At 45.8% G+C, this 19,932-nt stretch overlaps 1 protein-coding gene across 2 annotated transcripts in view; it reads right to left on the reverse strand.

Annotated features, from left to right (window-relative positions):
* SUPT3H (SPT3 homolog, SAGA and STAGA complex component) overlaps window positions 1–19,932 on the reverse strand; it is a 2,273,353-nt gene that overhangs the window by 856,260 nt on the left and 1,397,161 nt on the right. For both annotated transcript variants that reach the window (XM_069605796.1, XM_069605795.1), the window contains exon 4: window positions 284–370. In XM_069605796.1, coding sequence (XP_069461897.1) covers window positions 284–370 — 87 coding nt within the window. The remainder of the gene's footprint in view (window positions 1–283; window positions 371–19,932) is intronic.

Below are 19,932 nucleotides of genomic sequence, written 5' to 3' on the forward strand. Positions count from 1 at the left end.
AGAACTGGTGCAACGCATATACAACAATCCGGAGAAAAGAGTCATCAGAGCAATTGAAACGTAGATATTTTTGTAAAATCAAAGCAAAAAAACAACACATTTTTTAAGTGCCGTTTAAGTGCACACTTTGTAAATTGATATTTGTTCTGCTTCTAACGTTTTTAATGAAATAGAACAAAATTTGCCAGGAAACAATTTCATTGTGAATGGACCACACTTGCCTTAAGAATACTTAGCATCTATGAATAACATATTTCTGAAGAGCAAGGCCTTATTTAAATACCTTATCTTTCCTCATCAGAAACAGGAGATCTTCCGCAGAGATGACCCGAGACCCTCGGAGCTGAGAAACCTCAGCGGCCTGCTGCAACTAAGAAAGAAAGACACATTACACACTCGCAAAGACGGCATCCCATTTTTACGGAAATAAACAAAGAAGCGTTTCTTTCATCTCATGAATAATATTCGGGCACTCTGGCAGTTAACTGGCCCCGCAGACATCTGAATTAAAATAGCATTGAGAAGTTTGAATGCCGCAGGGGCCACTCAGCCCGTCATCCTTATGAGGTAAATAAAATGCAGACAGGGCTTAGAATCAGGAGGAATGAACATTAAACACCTGTGTAGATACTTGTATGCATCTGTGTATTGTAAGGGTGCAGAAGTAGGACTGACACGGAGGGGTCATTGTGGTTGGTATAAACTTTTATTCAAGTTAGAAAATGAAAAGATATCCCCTATCTTGCCCTAGCGCTAAGACGGGTTTCCCTGCCTCAAACAAAATTAGTAATGTCACAGTCAGGATGGCAAAAGCAAGATGCCACAGTCCTATGTCAGAATTCTAGCTCTGTCCCTCACGCAATATGCTAAACTAAGTAAAATAAAAAATGATATCTTCCGATTCCAGAGGAATGACTCCCATGCCCTGGGCAAAAAGGCAGTTCTTGGTTTTGAAAGTTCTCAAGGTACAGTCTCAAGTGCCGGGGAACCGTCTTCCTTCACCAGCCTTCCTCAGGCTTCTGATTCAGTTCATCAACTGCTGGGGCAATGTCTGCCTTCCCCAGCCTTCCTCAGGCTTCTGATACAGTTCATCAACTGCCGGGGAATGTCTCCCTTCCGAAGCCTTCCCCAGACTTATAACACAGTTTAACAATTGGTGGGGGAATGTCTTCCTTCCCCAACAACCCTTGCTCAGGCTTCTTCTCAGTCTCTAGGGTACCCAGTCCCTGATTGGCAGATCTGGTTCCCTTCTTTCAGGTACTGCAACAAAGAGGAGTGGTTTGGGTGTTCCTCCAAACTGTGGTGGGTCCCTCACCCTGGTTGGTACACCTGGTTCCCTTCTACCAGGCACTGCGACTCAAACACAGACGTGGTTTACGCCCCTGCCAGGTACTGAGTTCACATGAATTACCATCACAGTTCTCTTCAATTTCTCCTCTCTTATTTGACAGCCCCGGGTCGCTTACTCACCCCCCCCCTTCAAGGATTGTCACAAAGAAGATTAGGCATACATGTTACGTTCTGTGTCCTTTTTCTGTAAGGGTCACAGACACTATTCTCTGATATAGTGTTTTGATAATATTTCTCTCAATGTCCTGTAGGGGTTATCCTCTTTTCCCCACTTTCCATGCACTGTTGACTTTACGGTTCCTTGTGCCCTTTGGGGACCCCAACCATAGGCTCAGCCAACCAACGGGTCTTGGCTGCAGCCCTGCGGTCGGTCGCAGGCTTCCAGTGTCTCTCTCTGGCTCGCTGGCCCGATGGGTCTCATCTCGGCTTGCCGCAGCAGCTCTGCGACTTCTGACCCTGTTCAGCGTCTCTCTCTTAGCCAGACTGTGTGGTCCTGTAGTGCTGTACTGCCAGTGCTCTCCCCAGCCAGCCGGTCCGTTCTCTTGTCGTGTCCCCTGGACACCGTGCTTCTCGCCTTCCAGCGTCCTGGTCTCCACCTGCTGTTCTCTGCGGTGAACGTCCATCATGCTTTTGGTTCCTCCAGGGAGGATCCGACACTCGGGTGAGTCCGTTGTCAGTTTTTTATGTTGGCATCCAGTAAGGTCTAGTCAGAGACTAGACCGTTCATGCAGTTTCATCGGAGTGATCCCTGCAGATCTGCACCTCTTCCTCCTCACCGTTTCTTAGTTTGGATCTTCGTGGTGGATACCCCTATTCTTCCTTGTCTCAGTCCTTTCTACCTCTAGGGTCTTACAGAAGTACATGGGATAGGAGGGTAGGGATGGAGGTAGTGGGGTGAAGGAGAGGTGTAGGTGTTAGGCAACTACTGCATTCTCCCACAATAATCGTCACTGGTCCCATAGGGAGCTTCCACTCCCATGAGATCCACCCGCTGAGTTCCACTCCCAGGGGGACTATCAGGTAGCGGCCTGCCTCATGGGAAGAGGCTCCCCCTATGGAAGCAGTGACTACATCCTGGGATTCGTCACAGTAGGGTCCCATGCCTGCGGGCCCATCCTTCGAAGTATGTACTGTATTTATAACATGCAACAACATCTTGCCACCGATGGAGAGAGACCTACCACACACAAATAAATACAGAGATGACCTGGACAATTACCTGCAGAAAATAAATGGTTTCAAGGTTTCTTGTGAAGTCCAAATGATCTTCCAATAAACAAAAAGGTGGAGGCAGGGTATTCCACAATTTAGTAGCCTGAACGGAGAGGTCTGTCTGCCCCACTTCTCAATTTACATTTATGTAAATGAAGGTATCGTGATGAGGTCCCCTGACTAACCTTGTGGACCAATGATGTGGTGGTCAAAAGAGACTGCAGGCACCCCAAGCTTGAGGATGCTCGACCCGAAGTGGGTATACAGGGATTCCCAGACTAACCCGACTGGGTGCATGCTAAGAAGTGGGAAGTCATAGGAGCACACCCACACAGACCAATGAGCACCGTGGAGAGAGAGCCAAACTCTAGCACACCTAGGGAGATGGTGACTGAACACATTGTGGGGATCAGTTTGACATCCTATTTTGCAAAGCAGGATATTTAATAACATTTGGGAGAGGGGAATTGTTCACTTCCGTATCCTTCCAATGAACCTACTTTTGGATTGCAACCTGGCTTCATTTCGAAGGGTACTGTAAACATACCTGTTTGAATAGTTTATTACTATACCCTTAAATTGACATACCACCCTAGGCGTTGTGTAACTTGTACTGTCCTGTGTGTTTTCTGTACTTACGCCCTGATGCCTGTAGGGTTTACAGCGTGTAATAGAACCATATAAAGTAAAATAAAATAAATATCACATCAAAGGTTGCACATTTATTTTAGAAATTGTGTATTTTCTCAGAGCACTGTTGGAAAGTAAATTAAAAAAACTTCCAACACAAGAACCAGTGTCTTGGAAATGTTTGAGGCAGAGTTTCTATTATGGCTGCTCAGCCTGGTGTGTCAGGACGTTTACTCCTGCAAAACATGGGATTGTGGAGGTAGATATTATTATGAATATTTACTGCTGCATTCTGGTCAGCACACCATTGCATCTACTAACAAATGCCAATTGGCAATGTGATTCCGTTTGCATTGAAGTGCAGAGCCAAACATTATAAAAGTCCATTATCTATGATAAGTCCATTATATATTATCATATATATGAACAAGTTGTAAACCCAGTGAATTGCTTACAGGAAATGAGAAACATGAACCATATGTTGGCAACTGTGTCATATTTATAACGACTACACCACGCTGCAACCCTACTTCTCCCAGTCGCCCTCCTTTCACTCAATCACCTTTCTCACTCACCCTTACTTACTCATCTACACTCAGACTTAGTCTTACACACTCACCTTTAATCAACATGCACACACTCTCATACCCACGTACCACTTTCTCATACCAACCCGACTACACCTTCCACATGCTCTGTGTAATTCTTCTCCATGCTCCGCTCTACCACTCTTCCTTCACCTTGCCTCACAATCTGCATTTTTCTCCCAGGACCTCACCCAAACAGTCTACAATTCCCTGTCTTTCCTGTCCCTTTTATGTGGACGTGCGGACATCTCCCCCTTTTTAACATGCTAGTCCTTAATGCGGATCTACCCCATTTCTTCTATGAGGCGGAGTGGCTTCATGCAGCTTCTCTGAGGTCGCATTGAGCTTCTGGAAGTTGCCCACGCGTTTGCCGGCGGCTCAGTGTTTCGCTCACCTTCTGACTCCTCTCCATCTCCTTGGTAGGGGCTCATCTCGCAGTCTTTCTTCTTCACTCTCATTGTTCATTTCCCAGGCCACTCCCTGGTTGGGGATCATGCGTTTAAAGTGCGATACATTTCGTGTTACTGATGAACAGTCATTCCCCTGTGCAGTGACCATCGTGCCCTTCTTATGTGTGACGATGAGTGGGGTAGGTGCAAAGGTGGCGTCTTCTTTCCTGTTCTTCGGTTGCCAAAGCCATACCTCATACCCCGGCTGCATGGGGATCTCTCTGGATCGTCTCTTGAGATCTGCGACCTCCTTCATCTTTGCCTTTACTGTTTCGTCCTTGTCCTTTGCTTCTTGTTCCAGGGTCGTCGGCTCTGGGGGCCTGGGATCTTCAGGTCGTCTCGTCTTGACCGGTCTCCGGAACATCAAGTCCGCAGGGCATATCCCTGTTGTGCTGTGGGGCGTGTGCCTGTATTCCCTCAGCAGTTGGTTGATGGCCTGCTCAAATGGTTTATTTTGAATGTTGGCGATTTGGAGTGTCCGTTTAATGCTGGCCATAAATCTCTCGACCATGCCATTCGCTTGCAGCCAACGAGGGGTAATCTTGTGCTGTTGGAAACCCATGTATTTGGCGAAGTTGTGGAAGTCATGGCTTGCAAATGTAGGGCCGTTGTCTGACTTTATGATTTTGGGGATTCATATGCAGACAACATTCGGTCCAGGGCTGAGATGACGGTGGAGGTTGAGCTGCTCTCCACTATCTGTGCATCTGGGAAACGTGAGTGTTCGTCCATAAGAACTACTACGTGCGTGCCATCTCGTAGGGGTCCGAAAAGGTCTACTGCAAGTTCCTCCCATACCTGCTTCGGCAGAGGTGACATTTGCAACAGGTTTGGGTGTGGAGGTGGCGCTACTTGCAGACAAATGTGACACCCCCCACAATGTTTTCTACTAGCCTGTCAAGCTGTGGGAACCATACTTTCTGTCGGAAGAGGCGCTTTGTTGCTACCACTCCTCTGTGTCCTTCGTGAGCTAGGTACACTATCTGTTCCCAGAGCTCCTTCAGAATGACCACCTTGAATCCTTTAAGCACTGTGTGTTCCTCCACCACGGTCAGTTAGTCGCTAACCTGGTCGAGCCACTTTACGTCTTCACGTACCGTCTCTGATTCTGATCTTGCCTGCTGCCTCATGAGCGATTTCTTGTTAGTTTGTAGGCAGTGTCTCACGATCCTGAGGGCCAGATCTCGCTCAGACTGTGTGGCCAGTTCTGGCCATCCTACTGGCAGTGGTTGGAGATGATGTATTACGTAATGTATGTATGCATCTGCTCTAGAGGGCCGTGACTCGGCTGATTCCGTGGGGTGACGGGACAGGTAGTCCGCTGGATTCTCTTCTTTGACAGGGCGCTGTTTCACAGTGAATTTGTAATCCTGTAGGTGTAGGCCCCACCTGGGTATCCTCAGGGGCATTCGTGCTTTGGGATCACCATAGATAGTTAGCAATGCCTGATGATCAATTACTATCGTAAATTCCTTACCGAACAAGAATAAGTGAAAATACTCACATGCCCACACTACTGCCAGGCTCTCCTTCTCTGCCTGGGAGTACGCCTGCTCCGTGGCGGTGAGACTCCTGCTGGCGTATGCCGCGATGTAAATATTGAACGGTTCCATTGGGTCTTTCTGGGTGAGGATGGCTCCGAGTCCCACTGGGCTGGCATCAACGATAATTTCAGTGTCCCGATGGGCGGCGAAGTAAGCCATGTCCTCAGCGTGCGAGATGGGATTTTGAATTTTTTCAAATGCCATCTGACACTCTGTTGACCAGATAAACGGTGTGTCTTTGCATGTAAGCAGACGCAGGGGATTGCTTATGGTGGCGTAATCCTTCAGATATCTGGAGCAATAACTGGCCAGTCCTAGAAAAGAGCATCAATCCTTTCTGGTTTTGGGGGGTGGGGCCGAGTTCAGGGCTTTGACTTTGTCAGGGTCTCGTCGCATCCCTTTTTCTGAAAAGATATGACCAAAATATCTTAGCAATCCTTTTGAGAATTCGCTTTTGGCCTTGTTCAAGGTAAGTCCTGCTTCCTTTAGGGCCTGGCTCACCCTGTGTAGTGCTCTGTCATGCTCCTCCTGTGTTTTTCTATATACTAGCACATCGTCCGAAAAATTCAGGCAGTTTGGGACGTGTCTGATTACCCTATGTATCTCCTCTTGAAAAATTTCAGCTGCTGAAGAGATGCCTAGATCTAGGGTATCTAGATTCTGGGGTTATCTCAATTTGGTGGTATCCTTTCGTTAAGTCTAATTTTGAGAAGATTTTTTCCCAGTGAAGGAGGTGGATCATATCCGTTATTCTGGGTGCCTGGTGTCTGTCTCTCTCGATGGCTACGTTGGCTCTGCGCATGTCGACACACAGACGTATGGATCCGTCCGGAGATTTCTTGGGGACGGGGACGATGGGTGATACCCAGGGTGTGGGACCCGAGACAGGCTCGATCACATTCATTTTGATGAGTTTGTCCAGTTCGTCCTCCACCTGTCTTTGGATGTTGACCGGTATACCACGATAGTGTTGGGCTACCGGATTGACGAGTGGGTTGATATGCAGGTGCACCTTCTGTTTTTTAGTTTTCCGAGACCCCTGAACAATTTGGGGAAGACTTGTTCAATGGCTTCAGGCTTGGCAAAATATTTGTGTGCCATCAGTTGATATAATATGTGCACCAAACCCATGTCTACAGCTGTCCGAAAAAGGATGCAGCCACTATTGGGCTCCGTTTTCAGGATATGCACGGGAACTTTTGCTGCGTGCTCCTTGTGGGTGCACCATGCCGTTATTGTGCCCTTGCATGGTAGTGGGGTTGTTGCACCGTAGGGATATATGTCTACTGTGGTCTTCCTGATTTTTGGTGGCGGTGTGAGTGACTCGTATGCTTGTTCACTTGTAATGTTGACCGTTGCTCCCGTGTCAATTAGAAACTTTAATGGAGTGTTGTTTACATGTAGCGTGAGGATTGGGCTGTGTTGGGTGGCCGTGGTGTTATTAAGTGCCCATACATATCCCTTTTTCCTCTGGTCTTCTTCTGACGATGGGGTTTCACTACTAGTGGGGGATCGCATCTCAATGTACCTGACGAAGCGCCTTCTTTTAGAGCGTCTGGCTCCTTCATGCAGTCGCCTCTCATCTCGTGGTTATGAACCCATTCGGTCTCTGTCTTCTCTCCGGGGTGTTGTGTGTTCACCCTCTCCTCTTGTGCTGGGTGGGCTTTGGAGGGTTGTTCTGCGCCTTTCTTGGGTTTGTTGCCTGTTCGTAACGGGTCCTGGTGCATTTTTACACACCGCTCTGTAATGATCCATTCCCCCGCATGAGGCACAATGTTGTCCTTCAGCGGGGCATTCACCCACGTGAGGGTATTCGTATCCACATCTATAGCAGGTGGCCTCGGGGCATTTTTCTCCATGGCTGGGAGTTGCATACAGTCTGTTGATGATGTCCGGATTATTTGTGGGTTGTTGTATGGTGACTTTGCCCAGATTGTCAAGTTGTGACTCTACCGCAGCTTCCATGCGGGCCAGCGCTAGAATTCCTTCTAAAGACCTCTGCTTTTGTAACAGTTGTTTGCGGAATGGCTGGGAGAGACATCCGGCAATTACTTGTGAACTGAGTGCTTCTTCGTTCGAGTATTTGTGAAACTCACAATGTTTCAGTTTGATGCAGAGGCGCATGACGAAATTGTCCATGGAATCGCCCTTCTCTTGCCTTGAGCTGTGGAATATATGGCGCTCATAATCAATGTTGGTGTGCGGTGCGAAGTACTGTGTAAGCTTGCCGTGGAGTTCTGCATATGTCACAGTTTCAACATTTAACAGTTCGCCCACAATGTCTCTTACTGCCGGCCCCACAGCCATGAAAAGTGTGTTCTTGAGCCTTTCATCATCCTTCAGACCTATGGCTCCTGCATAAAATGTAAAATCTCGGAGCTATGTGACCCAGCGAGGCCCTAAGTTTGAATTGTCTCGTATTTCGAATGGGCTCGGCATATGCATGACCTGTGATGTGCCGCCCACCTTCTGTGTAGGTTGACCATCTCCTTGCGAGTTATCTGCGCTCCCTGAGGATGATGCCGTTGCTAGTGCTGGATCTGACATATTTGTGTGTGGGCAATTAAATTTGTTGTGGATTGTCGACTTTTCCTTTTCTTGTTGTGCTTCTTTGTGATCTTTGCATGTGTTTCTTCTCCTCCCCCACTTCTTTGGGCTGCGCGCGTGTGGGGCTGCCTTTGTCTCTGTGGCTGAGCTTCCGAGATGCTTACCCGCTTGTATTGTCCCTGTGTTGCGGTTTGTTCACTTTGTATGGTGGCTGGACTGTGCTGACCTGTCTCCTCTGCAGGGCGCAGCATGTGAAACAGCAGTTGGGCATGGTCGGGGTGTGGCGGCTTGCATCCGCTTATCTCCGCGGATTTGTTCTCCGCACCTATTGCTGACCGTAATGCTCAGCCTTGTGTGCTGGTCCATGCGCCTGCCTCCTGTCGTGGCTGGGGTCTTCTGCCGTGTGTGCGCGGCCATCCCAGAACATGTGGCGCAGCGCCGGCGTTCCGCGGGCAATGCGTGTGCCCAGGCTCACCCGTGTAGGAGGTGCGCCGACGCACTGTACTGCCCGACGGCAGGCCTCTTGCTGGCGCGGGCGGGATACACACCCCTCGTCGCCATTGTTAGGTCTTTACCTGGTCACAACAGGCGACACAGAGCCACGGGAGCTTGCAACTGTTCTTTATTTTAACACAACGGCAACTTCCAGAAACCACAGCCCGCCCCTCCCTAATCCCTACGTCATGTCCCGTCTATTCCGTGCGGGCCTCAAACACGGCTACCCACACAACGATGTGGACGTGCGGACATGGTCTTGTACAATAGAAGCCATTTCAAAGTTTGCATCCTTTAGTGGATGAGCATCTGGAAGGATGGTCGGCTGCAAGTGACGTTCTGCAAGCTTAGTGTTCAACGCTGACCTCTCTTGCTGGTGGACTATGTGCTTTGTCCTCCACTACAAGGGGTTCTGGTTTTAACAGTCATGAAATGCAAGAGATAAAACACAGGCCAGAAAATGGTATGAAAGTTATGGGTTAATCAAAAGTGGTACTTTGCATTTTTAGCCAGGAACATGTAGAGGGGACAGAGTCTGGGGCCTTGCTCCACATGGGACGAGCGTCTGTATTACCGGTCTGCAGCAAACAATGCTCCGCCGCCACCAACTCTCTCGGTGGTGGGCTGCATGTTCCCTCCTCCAGCACAATGACCTCAGGGCTCTGTAGTCATGAAACAGATGAAAGAAAACACTGGCTAGAAGGAGTGACGGCAGTTATGGGGTAAGCAAACGTGGCACTTGACAATTGCATCCATGCACCTGTGGAAGGGACAGAGACAGGGACCCTCCCAACTCACTCACCTTGCCTCTGGGACAGGGATGGCCCTGGCTAACACACTGGTAGGTTTCCTGGCCCCAGGTGGAGAGGTGCCACGATCCCCCTTGACACAGTCAGGTCCCTCACCCTGTTACAATGCAAATATTTATTGAGGTGGGATGTTGCATATTTATACCAGTGCCCGCTTTATATATGTAATGGACTTTCATATTGTGAAGAATTAGACCATCTGCACGGTGGGTGTGCGCTCTCCTGGGATTTTTTAACATTTTTAAGTAAATGGAATGATGGCAGACCAACCTCCAGAAAATGTGTGGGGCTAACCCACACACATTTTCTTGTGCTCGCACCATGACAAATGCATAGACCTGTGTACTCTGGATGGACACAGCTTGCAGGCACAGTCCATCTTGTCATGTTTAGTTGGAATGTGACAGCCAGAAGTACATTATGTCCCTCTCCAGGAAAGGGGAGGACCAAGCTTCCCCCTGCTAATGGCCAGCCTGATTAACTAACAAAGAGCCCATGGATCCGCCCTGTTCTTTTGTTCAGTCCTGCAGATGGAGGCATGGATTACCATACTAATAGAGTGTACTTTAAACAGGGCTGCATGCAGCCTGGTCTGCAGAGGATAACAAAGGAGAAAGGAAACCCGAACACCTTTCATATGTAACTGACAACCTGAAGCCAGCTCCCGCCCTTAGTGTCACTGACAGTGAACTGTCATGTCTGGGACGGCGTGTTACAGTAAGCCTCCACAGTAGGGGGGCCCCATTAATCAGGTAAGAGAATGTGGTTTGCAGAAGCCAGAGAGTCTGGTCTCATCGCAGCTTCAAGTAAGACCTGCAGCTTTAAACATGAACCACAGAGAGATCCATTAACCAGAGAGACTCCTTGATCAACAACAGACAGGAAGATGGGTAGGACTTAGTATCACATGTTTTCACCCCTTTACCTTTCCTATTGCAAAGCACTCTGGTTATGACCTTATGCATACAGCAGATTATGGGTACGGGCCCTGGGATTGGTTCATTAAGGTAGGCATAGCATACACCAATCACTGAGGCCCATTTGGCTTTAGAAGAGAGATCATCTGAGGACTCCACTTGAAGTAACAAAGAATAACTCAACCTTGGATCCTGGCTGAAGGTACAGTCTGTCTTGCATCTTTTGCCAGTAAAGGAAGGCCAGGATTTCCAAAAAGAGAAGCAAAGTCCCTCCCCTAAACATCTCCAATGTAACAGAGGGAGTTCCAGAACTCAGAGGACTCTACAGCAGCTCCAGTACTGGTAACCAGACAGCACAGCGCGTGCCCTGCTAAGATCTGCAGCAAGCTTCCTAGGTAGGAAGTGCCAGAAGGTCTCTGACCCAACAACCATGGACAAGGCAGCTGCCTGCAACACACTTCTCAGCTTTGGGCCGCCTGCCTTAAAAGACGATACAAGCCCATTGAAGAAGCTGGGAGAAGTGACTCGACAAGCACCTACTGCCATCTACCTTAAAGGAATTATTTGGGCCAGTCGAGTTCCTCGTTCCGCAACCGACGGCAAATCTGACCGTTGTCAAGCCGCTGTCGCTTAAAGACATTCGAGACATCTCCACCAGTGTTTCAGAACTGCCCATCAGCATTGAGACAATTCATCCATCTTTGTTCGACGAACCGTCTTGCCACCTGATACCCACAGTTAATTCCAACCTTGAACTCTGTCACAGAAGCCTGCAAAGCGCCCTGAAGCTAACTCAACCTTGTCGGGCACCAAGAACACCTACAGCACAAGGTACATTGTGGTTCTGCCCTGCTGGACCTTCCCAGAAGTCCCCCAGCGACATATTAAGACCCATTGTTCTCTTTGTGCTGAAACTAAGTAAACAAACTTTTGTGGATATTAACCCTACTGACTACCCTCCTGGCAGTGTCCAGAGTGCATCCCTTTGCCTTCTTTGAAACCGTCTGTCCTCTGCATTCCTTTTCCGGGCGGGCTGTATTTCCTGGTGTTGCTAGAAACATCTGTTGTGAAATAAATAAAGAAGATTTTTTTTATACAACCCTGACTGGACAGTCCCTTTCATCATTGGATAATACTTGTATTTTTGCCGTGCTGCAACTAACCAACGATCCACAACCATTCGGAGATGTGCCTGTTGTTCCGTCCACTTCACCAACATGTGCTCGTTATACCAATCTGTTCGGATTCCTTCTGGTGTATTAGAGGTGTGGGGCTGATTGATGGTTTAGAAACCACTATTCACCCCAGGACCACTGGCTCCCCCGGAAGTTGATTTGTCACACATATCAACCAGTATCTCTTTCTCTGACTGCTTTCTGTTAAGAACATTATACGTTTTAAAAAGCAGAGTCTAACTCAGAAGTAAACCAGGTGGCATACAAACAAAAGTGATCCAAGTAAGTCTCTTAAAGTCCCCCTGCCCATTTTAATATCAAATATGTTCTTTGCTGTCCAAAATACAAGACTGGAGTTTAGTGTGTAGTAATTTGACTCCTGGCTTACACTGCATATCACAGAAGGAAAAATCAGAGAAAATATAATCTAACAATATAATAATAGGCCAGATGTATGTTTTTCCGATACAGTATCCTCACCTGTTATCACCGCTAGAGGGAGCTGTTGCCTTTGGATATACAGACACAATGCTAATTTGCATAGCTTTACCCTTGTCACAGCTAGAGAGAGCTGTAGGCTTAGGATATATAGAGGTCCTACTGTGTCAATGAAAATCTGCACTTTGGCCTGTGTACACCGGCCTGTAGACTAGTTAGGCAATAATTTTATTGATCCAACCTCAGGCTTTTTATGTGTGTCTTCATCACTGTTTACAAAACGCATAGGGCTGATATCATGGCCATGAATTATTTCCCACAATTCACAGGAATCACACAATTTCCATGAATTAGAGATTTTACCCAACTGGAAACCTAGAATATCAACCAGGTTCATTATACTAATTTTCCTCTATGCATGGCTATCACTTTAACTAATCAGAAGTTCAGCATTCGGGTAACGTTCCATGCAAATCTGTCCATTGGTGTGTGCTGTTAGCTGGAAAATGTACAGAGCAGTTGTGAAAGCAACATAATCAATGTATATATCTGATAAACAGACTAACTTCAAAAGCAAATTGAACCGCATACCTTTTGTGACCCCAGAGCGAGTGAAAAATAACAACTCTGTTTCTTACAGGTGAGAGCACACTGAAATGTATGGACAGAAGAGGGGTTTGGCAGGTGAGTGACTGAGGAAGAGAAAGATTGTAGTGTGGCAATAGTTCACTGGGCACAGACTACAGTCCATTTAACATAATTCTGGAATGCATTGTTTTTTTCCACACTAATTAAAAAGTGACACAAAGTTTCTTCTCCCTTTGCAGAACTTTAGAAGAGGAGGTGCTGAGAGGGCAAACAGTCTCTCAATATATGGATGGTGGTGTCCATGTCCAGTCCCCAATGCACAGACATGCAAAAGGTCTCTTATCTGGAATTCTCTATTAACCTGTGCCTCTGTTGCCGGTAATAATAAATGCCAGATACAAAGGTTTTGAAAAGCCAGATACCAGAGCAAAAAAGCCAGAAAGGTCCGTCAGCTCGCCTTTTTGCTTTGCTTTCAAGTTAGGGTAACAAACATTCGGTCAATCTTCATTCTTGATTATCCAGCACCATTTGGTCAGGGCAACCCACCTTTTGCTGTGCATATACACTGTCGCCGCACAAGTATTGAGCTCCATAGGAAACATGAAAACTTAACTGCTAATAACTTTTGACTCGTATTACAGATTTTACTGAGATTTTGCTAAAAAATGGTACTCACGGCAAACCACCACCCCCATTTTGGGAAAGATCAGTTCAAATAAAAAAACATTGAGAAAGTTAAACATTTTTGTTTCGGCCTAGTCCCGTTCATTTTCCAATAGAGCGCACAGCCAAAATCGCTGGATTGAATTGGACCAGGTACATACAAATTGGGCATGAAGCATTGACTCGATTTCTAGGAATGGTCTGCATCCAGTAGTTCTTAAAGGTTTTGAAGGAGAAGGGGGTGCACCTCCGTCTTCCAAAATTAAAGCTATTTCTCCCATTGTGCATTGTAGCAGAGAGGCTGACTGGATTTATAGAAATTAAAAAGCAGCAATTCTATTGCTAATAACTTTCGACTTGCTAGATGGATTTGGATGAACTTTTCAAAACAAAATGTTTGTCAGCCACCTCCCTCTAAACCAACTGCACATTTTAGGAACAATACGTTATAAAATGAACAAGTTAAGAAAAAAAAACACCACAGTTTTCAGCCCATTAATTTTCCTATAGAGAAAAAGTGCTGTTTTTGAACAGCTGTAGCACAAAGAACGCTTGGCAGATTTGGACCAAATAAGAAACTACTTGGGCACATTACATTTCTTGACTGGTTTGGGGAGAATCCATCCAGTAGTGCCCCATGCTCCTTAAAACCTTTAGATCGGCCTTGTTGCTTTTTACAGCAGAGAGGGTGAGCAAAGATAATAACTTTTGACTTGCTGGATGGATTTGGATGACATTTTCCAAACAAACGGTGTATCAAGAGCCCAACTAAACTGTACTTGGGAATGATTCGTTAGCAAATGAAAAGGTTATTAAGAAAACATAAAAACTCTGTTTTCAGCATGCTCACATTCATTTTTTCACACAGAAAAGATGCAGTTTCTAAACAGCAATAGCGTGAAAACCGTTTGGCAGATTTGGACCAAATAAGAAGCAATTTGGGCACAAAGCGCTGACTTAATATACATGATGGGTTTGGGGTAAATCCAGTAGTTTTTAAAATATTCAACAGAGAACGAGGTGCACCTGTGCCTTAAAACCTTTATATCGGTATTGGTGCCTTGCAGCAGAGAGGCTGAGAGAGGCTAATAACTTTTCCCTTGCTGGATGGATCTGGATGAAATTTTCTAAACCACTGGATTGTTAAGGGCTACCCCAAATTGGAAGTTTTGGGAACAATTTGCCAAGAAATGAAAGCTATTAAGAATCGTGTGAAAAGTGTATAGTGGCCACGGCATGTATAGTGGCTATGGCAAAAGGCTGTGGCCTCTGAGTGGGTCCAAAAGAAACATACTGGGGAAACATGTACAATGAATACGGCCAAAGGCCATGGCTAGTGGGCCGGTAGTGTTTTAAAAATATACAGTGGGCATGGCCAAAGGCCATGCTTACTGGCCAGGGTGGAAGGCCCCGGCTATTGGGCCCAAAAGACATGTATAGTGGCCATGGCCAAAGGCCACAGCCACCTAGTGGGTGTCAAAGAAAGATATTGGGGGAACATATATTGTGGACACAACCGAAGGTTGTGCCCACTGGTCATGGCCAAAGAGCATGGTAGTGGGATGTAAAGAAAATGATGGTATAACAAAACCTTTGCATTTCACTGAAAAAACTTTAGTTAAAGTGCAGTTAAGTTGACCAGATTTAATGCAACAAACCCGTTGAAATTCAGCGGATGTTGGAAGTCATGACTATCTTAACTCGACGTGTTACTGTTGAAAAGAACTTGAGCACATACATATTATAAGAGACAGGACTCGCAATGACATACAAAATGAGATTATTGGGGAGTATGCATTACGGGGGACATCAACGGGAGCATGCTGAGTTAAGATGGTCATTATTTTCCAGATCTGCTGAATTTCAAGGGTTTTGTTGCGTTAAAATATAGTGTGCAACGTTGAAAGCTGCAGTCAGTGGCCATAGCTGGTGTCCATTAATCGGTCAAAATATATAGCCGGCACGACCAAAGGCCGTAGTCACTAGCCACTGGATAGTACTGTGTTGAAGACATGGCTAGACATTCTTTTTTATTTTAGCTTGTTTTATTTTAGCATGTTATTTTTTTATTTGTTACAGTTTTTCTTATTAAGTGGCAAAGTCCTTTTTGTGTTGTGTATTTTTACAGTATTTATTTTTCCTCCACGGGCCTGAATTTCAAAATGACTACGACCAGCAGTGATTATGAGGTGGCGTGGGTGGCTTCAGCTTTACCACTACGGAAGAAGCAATGTGCACAAAAAAAAACATTTCTGACAGCAATATTTCCATTTAAAGGACCAACACAGCAAAAAGGAGGTTGAGGAGGTCATGTCTAATTTCTGTGGTAATGTTTTGTGGCATGGACCTTCACACAAGCTGTCACAAAGCTTAGACACATCCACGTTAATTCAACATCTTGTCCACGTTCATTTAGATGAAGTGGATGATTCATATAGCAAGGCTCATCTGAAACATTAGGTCAAAGGCACATGAACAAGAGAAGCACAGCAGTATTTATCATCTGCACCACAGACTTCCAACACGATTACTAGTTATTTTCCACCAACTAACACCCAACCACAGTCCATCCTGCATGCACCTGATCTTTAACTTCATCATGGTGTGATGATACCCTGGGTATCTCAGAGCGGGCACTGGACTGGCTGACCTCCTTCATAACTGACCATTCGTCCCAGGTTATGATGGGTCCCTTTTCCTCACCTATCTCTTTCTCCACCTGTGGGATCCCCGGGGATCCAATCTCTCCCCCTGGTTCTAATTTTTACCTTGATCAGCTGGCACTTCTCATTTCCTCCTTCTCCCCCAACTTCCAGTATTATGCAGATGACAACTCTTTTTCAAACTTCATGCTCACCCTCTTGCATCTTCCATCATCCCAGACTGCCTATCTGCCATCCAGTCCTGGTGCACTTCCAACGATCTGTCTCAATGCCAGCAAGACCGAGATCCTTCCTAGAGGGACCCCTGCTCCCTCTTTCTTCCCCTCACTCTGGCCATCATCCATGGACTCTCCCCCTTCTCCTTCATCTGAAGCTAGAAACCTTGGAGTCATCTTCAACTCCTCTCTTTCCTTCCTCCCTCACATTCAGGACATTGCCAAGAAGTCCAACTTTCAATTGGTCCTTCTCAAAGGAATTATCCCTTGTCTCACTTTCCCCCCAGAAGCTCAATGTTACCACAGCTCTGGTTCTCCCTAGGCTAGACTACCGCAATAGCCTTCTCTTGAATCTACCCTCTTCCGCTCTACGTCCCCTCCAGCTAATCCGTAATAGTGCAGTGAGACTGACGTTGGCCTCAGGCCCAGTGACGGCACCTCTCCTGCCATAGTAACTCTTCACTGGCTCCCGCTTGCTGCAAGGAGCAAGTTCAAATCCCTCTTTATCTTCCATAAGGTGGTCTGGGGCCAAGCACCACACTATCTGCAACTTGCTGTTATTAACTACTCTCCCTCTAGTCCTCTACGTTCTTCTGGTACCAACCCTCTGTGTGTCAAGCGTTTTGCCAACAGAGGGCCGGAGGCCGGTCTCTTTCCTCGGCTGGCTTCCTCTTATGGAACAGCCTCCCCCTTTCTCTTGAGCCAGACCTCCTTAAATTCCAGAAGCTCCTCAAGACCATCCTTTTCACCTCCTCCTTACCTTCTTCCCTCCTCTGCTAATCTCAGTCGCTGTAATTGGTGAAAGGGCCCTTATGTATCTTTCAGAGACCTGGCGTCCCTCACCCAATCGCCTGAAGCCTACACACTTGCCTTGGTACTTACTGGCTTTTGCCGTAGGCCTGCCATTACCCTTTTTTTTTTCTACAGATGAAAGTTCCCTAGCACTTCCTACACTGGTCCCTTAGAACTGCAGCACACTCACAAGCATGGGCACTCCAGCACTTCCCCTCTCTTCCTCTTACCCTCTCCTCTCTCTGCACTTGCACGCTCTGAATGCTCACAAGGCCTAGTAGTTTTTTGTTTATCCCCCAATGTATTCATTGTTTTCTATCCCATGTTCCCTCCCTGTTGCTCTCTGGGCGCTTTGAAACACATTTTACTTGTTCTATAAGCGCCTAACAAAAGCACAATAAATAAATAATGTGAAAAACCTGTCACAGCTTGATCGAGGTGGGAGGTGGCACCCTGGACACTTTGGGCTAGGCTTTTTCAGAACATACGGCCAATTGTCAACACTAGGTATATTTTCAAGTGTCAATTTTGTTTCACCCTATTTTTAAGAAAAAAAAAACACAAACAAGTGTACTAAATATAAATACCTTTTGTTATATGTATGAATCCTAGTGTTTTTCCCTTCCCAGTTCCTACCTCTTTTTTCCTTATCCACCAAAACGGTCCTTTCCAGGGCCAACTTTTCAGTTATAAAAATAGACATTAAAAACACATAATTTATATATGTATCAAAGAACTTTAATTGATCCTTTCAATACAGTGTGTGTTAAAAAAAAAACTACATATCCTTATGCATTTCATTATAGCCGCTGTTAGTCCCTGTGGAGTAAACCCCCCTCCCCCCACCCCCACTCATTGCCTCTTTTAGCTGCGCATGCATCTTTGGTAGCCACGACTATAAAACCATTTTTTTAAAAAAACTTATGTGGCCAGTAGTCTTGTAAAAATGTATTTTAGGATACATTGAGTGTAGTCTTTGTACACAGTTACTGTAACACTTGAATAAAATAAATATGCAAACAAAGCTTTTTAAAATACAGGTTTATTTGGGGGAATGTGGTTGCACAATTTTATTTTATTTTACTTTCTGCACATTATACCTCATTTTCATTAGCCTAATTGTCTGTATTATTAATTTCAATTATGTATGGAATAACAAAACCCTTGAAATTCAAGAAAACAACTTAATTTGCAGGGACGTTAAGGTGAGATCTAACGCAACTAACCCCAAGAAATTCAGCTAAAGCCACCTTAACTTTGCGCCCCCTGTTGCACAGCCTATAACCACAATGACATCACAGATCACATCACTGTTGACATCACTAATTACTTTACAACAGTAACCGGCAATAGAGATGGCCTTCAGCCATGGTCAGTGTGCATGCTCAAATATATTTTAACACATTAATGGGTACTAATCATGGCCTTCAGTCATGGACACTGAACACAGTCTTCACCCATGTGCACTGTACATTTTAAAACAGTAACAGGCCACCAACCATAGACTTGGGGCCTTCACCAGTGGCTACAGCTTTCAGTTATGTCCACTGTATATTTTATACACTAATCAGCACCTAGCCATGGGCTTTAGCACAATACTGGCCAGTGGCCACAATGTCTGGCTTTGCCCATTATATGTTCTAATATATAAATGGGCCTCACTAGCCATGGCCTTTGACCATGAGCAGTTTGTACACCATTTGGCCACGTCCACTGTATATTTTAAATACTAACATTCCATAAGCGATGGACTTCGGAAGTGCCCACTATGTACTATACAACAGTAACCAGCCCCTATCTATGGCCTTTGGCCGTTCCCACTGTATATTATATACCCTAAACAGCCACTAGCCATCTTTGTGATGTCATCTTAGATGTCCTGGGTGTTAGTCTTAGCATGTTTGTGGTGCAAGTTATGGCTGCTTAGCTTACCATAACTACTGAATTTCTGGGGGGTTTCGGTTTTGCTTGTATCCATAATGTCCTTTAACAATGTTTTTTCTCTGAATTTCATAGGTTTTTGTTAGTGCAACTTAACCATAATATCCCTTCAACAAAGTTTTTTCATTGAATCTCATAGGTGTTAATTAATGCAACTTAACCATAATGTCCTTTTACCAGTGCACCTAGTTTGCTACAACTTCCTAATATAATACTTACCCTCAACATACCAGCATTTACGGCTGGTATAGAAAGTTTGATCTTAAAATTGTGCCATTCCCCATCTCCTACCAACATTTTCAACATTTCTACCAACATTTTGTAACTTTGTCCACTGTTTTTGTGCTTGCCGACGTTCGCGAGCGTCTGACGTTATCGCAGAGTTTCCGGACAGTGTCACGTGACAGTGTGCGGTATGATGTGTTTGAGCCCGGCTCTGCGCTCTGTGAACTGGTCCGTGCTTCGCAAACAGTTAAAAACTGCATTTTTATCTGATCTAGGATGTTTCAAGCTGAAAATGTACCCGTGTACGGCATCTAGACCTATTTTTACTGATTATCCATTTGCAATCTAGGACAGAGCAAATGCTTGGAAGAATATTAGCAGAACTGCTATTTATCGCTGTTTTTCTTAAAAAATGGCATCAGCTATTGCCATCCCTTCTCCCCAGGAGCCAACACAACCACCACCACCAGTTGGAGGGCCTACATAACAGAAGAAGCACAATCATGCAGAAAACAATCAAGAGGACCATGGAGCCAAAGTAGAGGAAATGGCTACCTCTAGCACCCAGAGAGAATCATGGGTGTGGCAGTTCTTTACCACCGTTTGGGGTGTACCAAAGACTAAGGCTAACAAGGTGAAATGCACCAAGTGCAACGTTGTACTCGGTCGCGGGCAGTACTCATACAGGACCG

Source organism: Ambystoma mexicanum, chromosome 4p, assembly GCF_040938575.1.
Source record: "Ambystoma mexicanum isolate Mex_15411 chromosome 4p, UKY_AmexF1_1, whole genome shotgun sequence".
In the NCBI taxonomy this organism is placed as follows: domain Eukaryota; kingdom Metazoa; phylum Chordata; class Amphibia; order Caudata; family Ambystomatidae; genus Ambystoma; species Ambystoma mexicanum.